The sequence below is a fragment of the Nomascus leucogenys genome, chromosome 7b (genome assembly GCF_006542625.1).
Source record: "Nomascus leucogenys isolate Asia chromosome 7b, Asia_NLE_v1, whole genome shotgun sequence".
NCBI classification, from domain to species: Eukaryota; Metazoa; Chordata; class Mammalia; order Primates; family Hylobatidae; genus Nomascus; species Nomascus leucogenys.
The window spans coordinates 79,343,004-79,355,392 of record NC_044387.1 but is presented as its reverse complement, the minus strand read 5'-3'; the positions used below and the strand labels follow the sequence as shown (position 1 = coordinate 79,355,392).

General features: G+C 40.7%; 1 protein-coding gene across 2 annotated transcripts in view; it reads right to left on the bottom strand.

The window, feature by feature from the left end:
• FNIP2 (folliculin interacting protein 2) overlaps nt 1–7,671 on the bottom strand; it is a 135,932-nt gene extending 128,261 nt beyond the window's left edge. For both annotated transcript variants that reach the window (XM_012508242.2, XM_003257911.3), the window contains exon 1: nt 7,344–7,671. In XM_012508242.2, the coding sequence (XP_012363696.2) occupies nt 7,344–7,450 (107 nt within the window). In that variant the 5' untranslated portion in view covers nt 7,451–7,671. The remainder of the gene's footprint in view (nt 1–7,343) is intronic.
• Nucleotides 7,672–12,389: the final 4,718 nt, after the last annotated feature.

Sequence of the window (12,389 nt, the reverse complement as noted above, 5' to 3'; positions counted from 1 at the left end):
ACTTTGTGGCATTGAATTTAAAAGGCATTTTTGTTACTATTTTTAATCATATTTTATAAAAGAACTTGAGTAAATGAGGATAGCTATAATGAAGAAATGAACGATAAAATACTTTTCCCGCCATAACCCCAAAGGTTTTGACTATAAGACAAAAAAAGAAAATGTCCAATTTTCCAGGCATATCAGAGAGAGAACTGGCAGTCTGAAGTATTTATAAGGTGTTAAAGCCAGAATCAACTGGACTGCTGAATTTGCTGCTGCTTCCTAACACATCCTAAATCAACACCTGTTTCATCTCTTGAGGAATGTGCAGGTTAATGTCTAACTTGTCTTCGACTTGTGAAGAAAGAGTTGCCATGACAACATGCAACTATCCTTACTGGGAATCAGGCTGAGGTCCCCACCAGATACGTAGGTTCCTAATTAGTCCCCCTCAGCTTTTGAGGGATGAATTTCTACTGCTTCAGTGCTCATTCTCACTTAGATACCCCGCATGAATTGGTTGTCATTTTCAATTAGACATCAGTACATAACCAAACACCAATCATTTATTTAAAGATATATATCAAATACAGAAATCTCTTATTTATGATTAAAAATTCTTAGGTGTGGTAATAAAATCATCTTCATAAACCAATATATAAATCTCTTGTAGCACTATGATGGACACAAATTCTAAAGTATAATCTACAAATTAAACAAGTTTACAGGGACAAATAACTAGAAAAATAATTCCTAGAAATGAAGGCACACAGTTCAGGAGAGAGAAATATGATAATCAGGGATCCAAACTCATGCTAATACTAAAATCTTATATAACAGAAAGAGTACTCTGCTATACAACATTTATCCACAATATTATAGTATTAATGGCTACATTTTATTGCACTTAATATATTGTATTATTCTGGCACAAACAGAAAGTGCAATAAGGAAAAAAAAATATGTAACATGATGCATGAGAAGGCACATTGTCCTTTTCAGAAGTCCATTATAAAGGCAGCTGGACAGATTCTGGCTGAACACAAGTGGGGTGCCAGCCCATCTCCTTCCATCCCCATCCCACCCTCCCATTCAAGCACTGGTTACAAAAGTGTCTGTGTGGCCATGAGAAGTGAGTCATGGATGTTCCATTTACAGATGGGGTGGGGTTGAGGGAAATCACTGTTACATGCCCAGTTAGCTGGAAAAGTCCATCCTGTTTTTCCCTTTTTTACATAATAATCATTTTTCACAAATCTGAGATAAAGAATGCTTGGTAAGTAGGAACTCACCAAATATTTCAGCACTCTTACATCAAAAGGAAAGACTTACTTTTACAGCCAAGTATATGATCTCATAGTCCAGGCCTAACAATTCACACTAAGCAAGGGGCTTGTACAATCAGTACAAAACATTTGTTCCTTTTCACCCACACCAAGAAAAACAGTGGCTGGAGAAATAAAGCACATTACCAGTTCCCAAATCAGATTCACCCACCAGGAGTTCATGCTGGCAGCCAAAGTATTTCATGAAGGCAAGGACAATCTTTTACAGCTTCCTTTTCCAAGGAAACACAACGGCAAAGTAGCTTCCTTAGGCTGACCTTACAGGCAAACCATGAGAAACACAACCTAAAGCAACAACAAAAACCAATGCTCTTTTTGGAGCTGTATACTCCATGCATTAAAAGACCACATGCCTCCGTCCATCTCTTAGACCACCTACTAAATCAAATAATAATACATAATATGACAAATTCACATTTCAGGATTTAAAATTATAACTACATGTTTTAGTTTTTAAAACATCTAATCCAGGCCTCCTATCACATTCCCTCAAAATCCAAATGACTGTGTCAGTCTTTTCTAAACATATTTCAAATAAAGCTTGAGCTGCATGCAGCTCCTAAACTGTACTCTGATCCCCCAGGAAGACTACACTGGGCTCTGAAGCTCAGCTGAAGTAGCGACTCTGTCAAACTAGTAAATATTTTGCACATACATATCTCCTATCATTATTGACATTGCCAATTAACTTGGCCTCTGAGGTTTATAATGAATTTAGGTTTTAAATACATTAAACTTCATAACAAATATATTACTTTTAATAATAGGAGCTAACAGTTATTTTGATGAAGAAGAAAGATTCTATGAAGAAATTTATTCAAATCAGATTTCTCCATAAACATTATCCTTACTCTATTCCCTCATGGTGTAGAATACGCTAAATGCTATTTAAGTTATTTTAAATAGTTAAATAATCTAATAGTTAAATAATCTAGAATGTTTAGGTTTAAAATAATCCAAATCACAAAAGTAACACAAATTCATTAGAGCAAAATCCAAAAATACCAATAAGAATAAAACACAAAAAATTAAAATAAAATTTTCACCTACCTCTTGGCAACCACTGTTATAATATGTTGGTGTAGAGTGTTGCTGGCCTATTCTGCACATGCATAATCGCTCCTATTTTTAAATGTTTTTCACATAAATTCATAACTTGCTTTCACTTTTTAAAATTTATATAAATTTATGGGGTATAAGTGTAATTTTGTTACATGCGTAGATTGCACAGTGGTGAAGTCAGGCTATTAGAGTTGCTTTTACTTCTTCTATTGAGAACATTTTTCTTTTGCGTGTCTGTGTATAAAATTATGATTTGGCTGCTATAGAATGTCATCCATTGTGTGACTATATCATTTTGCTTAACCAATTTCCTTTTTTGGCTAAATGCGATTTTATTCTTGATAATAAAAACTTGCAAATAACTTTGAAAAAACAAACACACCATATTTCTAAGAATCTTTCTGACACCCCGTCACCTCTACCAGGTTTGAGTGAGTGCCCACTGAACATCTTTAAGACCCCTCTGAAAACTTAAGGTCTCTTTCATGACTGACTACATCAAGGTTAAAAAACTAATACGCAAGCAAAAACCGTTCACTTCAGCTCTGTCTCAAGTCTCTCATCTACAGAAAGAAAACAGCCTCTGAAAAATGGTTCCATTTTCGTAAAGCCTCAACAGGAATACTACTGAACTCCATGACCTAAAAAAAGATGCTTGATAATACTTAAAATCATTTTGTATTGCATGTTATTCTTTTCAAAAGATTTTCAAGCTCATTACCTCCTTACCACAACTTTGTTACATAGGTCTGATGCTGTCACTTTACAAATGACAAAGCTGAGGATCAAAGAAATGGAGTCTTGTTGGGTCTCCCATCAACATGGTACATGAGGCAGGGCTAAATCAATGGCTTCCTCAATCTGTGTTCCAAGTGCTCTTAATAGAACTCACTGCATTCAAAGGAAGGGTTCCCTTCTTCACCTCTGAAAAAATCACTAACCAGTGCATAGTATCTTTCAGGACAAGGAGATATGAGTAAGGAGTGTGCCAATAGATCCAAGGCAGCAAGCAAGAAAAATCTACAGAAAGACTTTCTTTTAGAAAGTAGTCAAAAGAAATCAAAACTGCTATTTATATGTCATGTTTTACGTTATTGGCATTAAAAATGTTGAGTGTACTAGAACAAAACCGTTTTTTTCCAAAATATTCCCCACCCTACCTCAGAACAAATCTCATTAGAAATACTTGCATCTGGAGACTTATTAGTGGGAGGGGAGGAAGCACTTCTGTGTAATTTCCCTCCATGTGAGGGAAGAGTAAATCACAATCCTGCCCTTAGTCACTCCAAGCACAAGAACAGCAAGTAAGTTCTTAATTCTGTGCTTATATAAAAATCTACCTTTATCAGTGTTTATCTGTTTGTTACAGTTTCCAATGTGTTGTCTGCTGTTTATTCATCTTACTGCATAATCTGTCGTCCTTTAGATTGTAAACTCCAGTAGGTGAGACCGTGGGTGTCCTGCCTGGATTTACATAGGTAGAGCACCAAGCCACAAGCACAGAGGCAGCAGATGATATTTGATAAGTGGATTAAATTATACTTATACTAACTCTATAACAGATTAAATTTGTTCTAACAAAACAGTGGGGATTAGCACTTACTAGGCCATTTGGACTTAGGTATACTCTTCTCTGGCATTCACACAGCTAGCCAACAAGCAGCTGCAATGCCTTCACTTATTCTTCATATCCCAGATAATATATATGCTTCCCTACTTCATTTAACTGCTCCAAAATAAAAGAACATCTGATATCCCAGGCTTTTCACCTCCCTGCTAAATACACATTTTAGGGGTTTGAAACTGCTCCATTAATTTACAAAAGACATGGAGAAAACAACAACAACAACAAGAACAACCTTAAGATAATGCTTCAAACTTGAACCACACATGTAAGTCACTGGGCATAGTGTGGCTTGAAAACATCCTGGCCTTAAATCCAAGGTAACCAAGAACATAATACTATTTCTGACTTGAGTCATCGTACACATCATTTTTTTTGGTCCTAATTTATTTTTCTGGTACAAAGCATTATTCAAATGTAAATACCATGATCATATAGCATTCCTGACTACTTCTCCCAAACATGTAAGTTTGGTCAATCGTGATTCCTTTTGTTTTCCTAGCAACCTGTTTCCTCAAAGCTATGAAAAGGGCTTTCTGTCAAGATCCTAAAGGAAATACTCCAGAAGAAATCTTGACTATGATGATCCTGTTTTTAGATGAAATGCCAGGAAGCATGAAGTCCTGAAAATGACCTGTGAGATAAACTAGTTATATTGGACAACAGATTTCCTCTCTAATCAAGTGTGCAAAAACTGGAGGAATGAGAACAGTCATAAGCCCAGCGAAGGGACTAGGAAGTGCACAAGAGTAAAAAGACTAACAACAAGGGCAAAACAATTCTGAGAAGAGAAGTTTAAAATAACCAGTAAAAGTCCATCACGGAAACAGAAGATCTAAAACAAACACGAACTCTAAAACAAACAAACAAACAAAAAGTTGGATCTTAGATTTTCCCCCATATACACTACAAAACTGCCCCAAAAGTCTACCTGAATCCTCAGTGAATTTTCAATCTCCAGATAAACAAGTTACATCCTGTACTTAAATGCACTAAAGAATACAAATTCATGTTAGGAATACTCGATTTTTAATATAAGGGTTTTACCTTCACTTCTAAAACTCTATTTAACTACAAAGTAGTTCCCAAGGGCAGCTAATGCCCTGCAATAAGGCACCTTGCTCCCCGCGAAGTACATACCAACTCCTATTTGGCAAAATCTGGATAAAATGAAACACAGGTTCACAATTTTTTAGGTAGAGAGAAAAATTTTCCTGGAAGCTTTTCCCAGGCCAGCTACACAGCATCTTAGAGTTAAGCCAGGTGAAAAGAGCAAAAGGAAAGACTTGCTTGGGGGTCTCCTTTGTCAGTCTGGTGAGCACAGGATGGTTTGTTCCCATCTTCCAGCATCCTTGCTCAAATCTGCTACTTTACTTTCTTTTCCACGGTGACCTCTATCAGGGACACTATTGAAGGGGGCCCTCATCAAGTAGGATTTTCAACTGGGATCCTCAAATTCTCCAAAAACATCGACCTCAAATACTTGTAGAAAATCCTAATGAGGTCAAAAAAAAAAAAAAAAAAGTACTTGGCACGATTTTCTCATTATACACAAATAAGAAGTCAGAACACTACTGAAAATGTTCCCATGAAGTGGGAATCAATTTCCCTAATATGGCCCACAACAATAAATATAGCCACAATTTTTTTTTGTTCAAATACACTCAGTTAAACTTGTGGATAGAGGAAATGGTGGTGGGCAACTAGGCAAGGAGCACAGAAAACAATGACAATGTAACCGCCACTATCTCCTCCTGCATTCAAATGGCTTTAAATGTCCTTGGCAAGAGCTGCCAAAGTACAGACACCTGTAACACCACATGCCCCTTCTGCTCCAGGCTTTGTACCCTTGATGGAGTCTGGGTCACAGGGAGGGAAGGGACGAAATTACACACCTTGGGTCTGAAGTAATTCTACCATTCTGAGAAGGTACATGGCATCACTAGTACTCAGCCTAACAAAAGGCATAGAATTCCCACTCAACTTATAAGGCTTGTTAGCCTAAAGAAAACACGAGAATTTAACCTGGGGAGTTTAAAGTCCTCACAATATGCCTTCCATGCACGCGCGCACACACATACACGTTTAATTTTCACATGACCACAGTGAGAGACTGTTTTAAATGATGGAATTCAAGAAAAGCAAAATCTAGAACATAAAACTTAATGCAAAATTTATTTCGAAGTTTCACTTGAAACTTTTAAAAGGTTTATTATACTGGGTCTAGATCTGTTTAACAATGAACCGTTTTTGCAAGACATTTTGGCCAAAAAGCACCTAGCAGAGTGTCAGAATTGGGAGTTGGTGCTCAATTTTAAAATGCGCTGAAAAATTGTTAAATAAAGATAAATAAACCTTTCAACATACTTATGCTCAAAGGCAATACAGGACATTTTAAGGCATCTTTTAAAAGTTAGCCCTTGAAATCAGAATAGCATAGGGATTTTAAAGACTGGAATCTGTGGTCAAACTGCTTGGGTCAAAACACAGGCTCTACCACTGACAGCTGTGGATTTTGGACAAGCCGCCTAAGTTATCTGTGACTCTAAGTTTCCTCACCTGTAAAATGGGAATTATAACAGCACCTACCTCACCGCATTGTCAGAAAAGTAAACGACAGAAATCAACATAAAGCATTTTAGGTAGTAAGCTCTCCATAAATGCTACCAATATTCAAAGGTATGTGTTCGAGAGATCAAGTCTATTAAATATACATATCAGCTTTGATCAATTGAAATCTCGGAAATCTCATAATTGCATCTTACTCCCCCTTTCCACACATCATGCGGCATCAACCTTCCAAATGATGTGGAAATTACATACTTTCATTCATCCGTTTGAGAGCTTGTCATATATGGCAAGAAAGAAGAAAGATGCCTTTTTCGTGACTGTTGCTCCTTCAGAACTTCAAAACACTGTCACGTACACAATAGGTTGGAGCTGCCCTCAAAATGACAGCTCACAGCTTTGCTGGGCCCGCAGAGGCGCCCAGGCAGCTCTGCCCGGAAGAGGTTCACCCCAATAACCGGAGAATCTCCGGTCGCCACAGCCAAGCACAGCGCACGCCCGGGAACCTCAAGGAACACAAGAGAACTCTGAAATGGGGAAGGACCCTGAGTTGTGGAGAAAGAGCAGGAGGAAGGGTCACGGAGGGTCCGGAGCCACACTCGGATCAGGCGCGTCCACGCCGACAAGCCCGGGACCAGGTGCCGGCGATGGGCAGCGCCGTCCTGGACGGCCCCTTCCCTTTCCCCTACCCGTCCCCTCCCCGGCGAGCACAGAAGCCAACTCGGGTCCCGCGCCAGAGTCGCCCCTCGGCGCCCCCTCACCTAAAGGCAGGTCCTTCCTTAGGAGCCCTGCCCTGGGCAGACGCTGCTGCGGAGCTGCCGCTGCTGCCCCTTTTGTTGAAGAGCTTCTGGAGCAGGGTCGGGGCCATGATGCCGCCGCCGCAGCTCCGGCCGCGGCGCTCGGGGGGCCGGCGGCTCAGCGCGCAGCCGGGGGCGGCGGCCGCGGTGGCGGGGCCATCGCGGCGGCGCGGCCGCCCAGCCTTGCGGGAGCGCGGGGCCGCTGCGGCTGAGTAACTCTGCTCGGCGCCGGAGCCGCCGGCTGCCGGTCATATGACTGAGCCGGCCCGCCGCCGCCGCCTCGCGCGCTGACAGTTATCTCCTGCGGGAGGAGCCCGCAGCCCCACGGCGGCGGCGGCGGCGCGGGAGGAGCGCGGCGGCCCCGGCGGCGGCCATTGGCCCGGCGGCCGCCCGCCCCGGGCTCACGTAACCCCGGCGGGAGGCGGGAGGTGGGAGGTGCGGCCAGGACCGGGCGGGCGGCCCAGTACTCCGGGCACGCGGGGGACACGGACGGGGGAGGCACGGCACTTAAAGGGGCCCGGGGGGCGAGGGCGGCCGCCGGGGTGCAGCTCCACGAGTGGCGTGGGTTCCCACGGAGCCTGGGTTCTTTCGCACAGCGAGCATGCAGCTAGGCCGATCTTTGTTCTTTAGAGACAAAGCCCCTGAACTTGGGTCCTCGCTTTGTTCAGGTACAAAAGCCCGTTCACAGAAGGCGTATGCTAGGGGAGAGGGCTTGGTACGTGCGGTGGCCGCTTCGGTGGGCTGTGATTTGAATCACATAGCACCCAAGGTTTTGTGAGGTTTCCTCCATATCCAGATTCGATTCCTCCAGGCTTTCACAAAATTTAAACTGTTTATCCAAATCATTTGTTCTGTTTGGCGTCTTGGACCACCATACCATGGTTATATAAGAAGTTGCATTTGAAATGTTAAGCCCCCCCTTTAAAACACACACACACACACACACACACACACACACACGGAACTCACTACATAGATTTAGAAACAAGATATTTTATAACAAGGGATTGTTTTTCCTAATACATATTTAACAATCAATCAAGGTATATCAGCGGCAGATATTTGGTTTGAGGAAGGGAGGAGTTCATGTGTTTGAGTCCACGTTCCTGCCCTGTCCCACCCCAGTCCCCTTTGGAATTTAATCCTGGGTGGTGCAGGGCTCTAAACAGCCAGTGTAGGACACGTTACCAGACTCAAAGCAACTTCTTAATCTATGTTTTAGAGCGTTGGGCTTCACGAATTTTTCCGATGATAGGAAATAGAGATAAAGTTAGTAAGATCCCAACCATGCCTCTTCTGGCTTCTCCATGAGTAGTGAACAGTGACTCACCTGGGCTCTCTTACACTTGTTGAGAGGAGGACTCTTGGAGACTCAAAAAGGAAAATGTATTTCCAAAAACATAAGTAATCAAAAGAACCTATGCTGGGCCTATTTTACTTTGCATTTTCTTTTTTTAATTGTGCTAGTTTCTGGACTTGGTTGGGAACTAGCTGTGAATAATGTGCTGAAATTTCACAAAGGTAAGAGAAAGGTGGTAGAAATGGAAACTTAGTCATTTGTTTCCTTCAGACTTTTACTGTTAAAATGGTGGATTAAGTGTTTATCCTGATGAGCAATCATCCTTTTGCACAATTGAGTGTACACAGAACCCTAATTTGCAACTTTGTTATTTCTGTTTACTGAAGGCCTTTACCTCATAGGGCTGCCGGTGTTGGTCAGGATAGAAGGTATTGGCTTTATACGTTGTGACTTTCAGACACAGTCCCAGGTCATACTATGGCCAGCAACTCACCACCTTTCCTTACTCCATCCTTGGTCAGAAAATGTCCTTTATTCTCCAGACTAAAATCTGCATGTTCCTCATGAGCCTAGCAGCTTTTGTAACTGCATATGGAAGAGGAATTTGACATATAGTGCCTCGTTCCTCACTTCTTAGGACTCTTTCAGTTCCAACCCAGTCCAAATAGACAAGATCATCCAAAAGAAGCAATTAAAAAATCATAACCTGCTCCAACCATCATCTTCAATTTTGGTTTTGACTAGGCAACTATAAAGGAAGAGTGTGTATTTAAAACTATTAAAGCCAGGACTTCAGTTAAAGGAGACAAAAGGAACCAAAATGCTTCCCTTCTCCCCTCTTTCTCCCTTTGCTTCCTCTCAGCATCACATTCTTCCTCATCCTGGTTCTGGCCACACCTCCTCCTTTGGATTTTTAAAGTATACAAAAATCCTAGCCAAAAAAGTTCTGGGAGACAGCTCTAGCCAGCTCTCCCAGTCTTCTTGTTTTTTATTTTTATTTTATTTATTTATTTTTTCTTGGCTATTCAAGGCCGCTACAAAAACCCAATCTTTTGCCCATCATCCATTGGTCCCTGAGGCTTGTCATAATCTCAGTCTCCAACACTGGTCACGTGGTCCATCGCCCAGTTCCATACATCTCCTTTATTCACCTCTTCCCACTCACCCTATCTTGGAAAATATACCAGCTGGCTGTTCTTGTATGCAGCTGTCAAGAGGAGCAGGGAATAAGACAATATCCTGAATGCTTGGAGATGACAGAACAACACTAAAATGGGAAAGGGGAAGTTGTAAAGGGCTGACTTACTTAGTCCGGTCCATTCTTAGTCCTGGTGACAGTTCTCAATTAGTGGATATTATGTAAGTTGTTTTAGTTCTACTTCTGCAATTAGACTGGCATTGATACTGTTTGTAGCCTATGTAATACCTGTTACCCTTATTCCTAACAGGAGGCAAGTGAGAAAGGAGCTGGAGGAAAAGGATTAATTCTGGAAAAAGTTTCCTTACTCTTAATAGAAAGAGAGAGAGAGAGATAGGTGGGTTTTTTTCTTCCTTTGGATGTTATATGCCTAGGTCTAATGCCATTTGCTACAAGCCTAAAGATGAAACCAGGACTGGAGATGGCAAAGAGACATAGAAACGAGCTGGGTCCTTGATGGCATTATTGAGCCACAATCCCTCTACCCTAACCTGATACTCTCCTTTAGGTGAGATAATATTTCTATTTTCTTATAGACCAGTCTATAAGAGGCTGAGGCAGGTTCGTGTTTTCTGTCCTCTTTATTGCTTGTTATGTGAGACAAATAATGCCAATCTGTTTATCTCTCAATATGCCAGAGAAAATACTCGTCACCAATGGTCCTGTTCTGTTTTTTCATACTGTTAAGTCATTTTGCAAATCATTTACAGAGCTAAGAATAAAGGAGTAGTGAAAAATAATTCTTTAAAAAAATTTTAATTTAAATATAGCAAACCCGTTTTTTATTCTATATTTTCCTGCATCTGAAGGATTATTTACCCTAAATGGACAGTGTTCTTTGAACGTAACTGACTACTTATCAATTAGCATATATGAACCAGGAACACAATCATCTTATAAATATTGATTCCAGGCTTCAAATACTTTTTTTTTTTTTTTTTTTTTTGAGACAGAGTCTCACTCGGTCACCCAGGCTGGAGTACAGTGGCGCAATCTTGGCTCACTGTAACCTCCGCCTCCTGGGTGTAAGCAATTCTCATGCCTAACCATCAGAGTGCCTGGGACTACAGGCACCCACCACCACGCCCGGCTAACTTTTTGTATTTTTAGTAGAGACAGAGTTTCACCATGTTGGCCAGGCTGGTCTTGAACTCCTGACCTCAAGTGATCCACCTGCCTCAGCCTCCCGAAGTGCTGAGATTACAGGTGTGAGCCACCACACCAGCCTCAGATACGTCTCTAACAATTCTAACTTATCATTGCCTTTGTGCTGCTTGCACTTGAATAAACAAAAAGCAGTGCTTTTGAAAACTTTGATGGCTCATCATTTTGTTGAAGAGACAGTTATTTTCGTGGTTTCTTAGTTGCAAAATATTTTCATTTTTAGATTTATAAACACCAATTAGAATTAGCAATCCAATGAATGTTTTCATCTCTTCCTTATAGATTTCCTTCCCTTCACCTTTGTATATATACATCTGCCTTTATCATTTGTTATCTTACAAACTATATGAAGTATATTGGATGCACAACACCATGAAAGATGACAATATATCACACTTTTTTAGGATGGCTCAGGTTCTCGTTGCAAAATATTGAATAAGTAGGTAATTCCTATTAAATGTCAAACTGGATGAGAATACCCTATTTCCTTTTTATCCTTAGGTATATGTTGTTGAATTGTCAGTTCTTGAGTGTGAGAAAATGTATCTAGGATATCATCATCTAAAGACTCATAATCTGAGATTTCACTTACATGTTTCAGGCCAGGCACGATGGCTCACACCGATAAATCCCAGCACTTTGGAAGGCCTAAGTGGGAGGATTGCTTGAGCCCAGGAGTTTATTAAGACCAGTCTGGGCAACAGCATGAGACGCTCTCTCCACAAAAAGTAAAAAAAATTAGCTGGGCATGGTGGTATATGCCCGTAGTCCTACCTACTCAAGAGGCTGAGGCAGAAGAATCACTTGAGCCCAGGAGTTCGAGGAAGCAGTGAGCTATGATCACACCACTGTACTCCAGTCTGGGCAACAGAGCAAGATCCTGTCTCTAAAATAAAATTAAATTAAATAAATAAAATGTCACCATCATCTTTAAAGTATAGAGTCCTCTGTGTTTTTGCATTAGACATCTGCTTTTCCTAATTATTAGAAATATTTTTCCTTATCAATTTTCTTCTCTTTGCCGTTATGGGAAAAAATGAAAAATTCTGAATATTTATCAACGAAAGCTTTAAAAAAAATAACACATACTATAAAAATAATATCTCCAGATTTTTTTCTACCCTCTTAAAAGATGATACAGTGTTTGGGGCATTACAATAAGATAAAGGAAGAATCATCTAATAGCGATGATTTTTTTCACTTTTGTCCCCAGTGTTTCTGTTATAGCACCCACCTTACTATTTTTGTCTTGTACAGTTGGGAATTGCTGAAAAATGTTGAAATAATCCCTAGGATAGTGATATAGCAAAATTTCTGGAGCTAGAGGAAATCAGAATCACCAAGATCC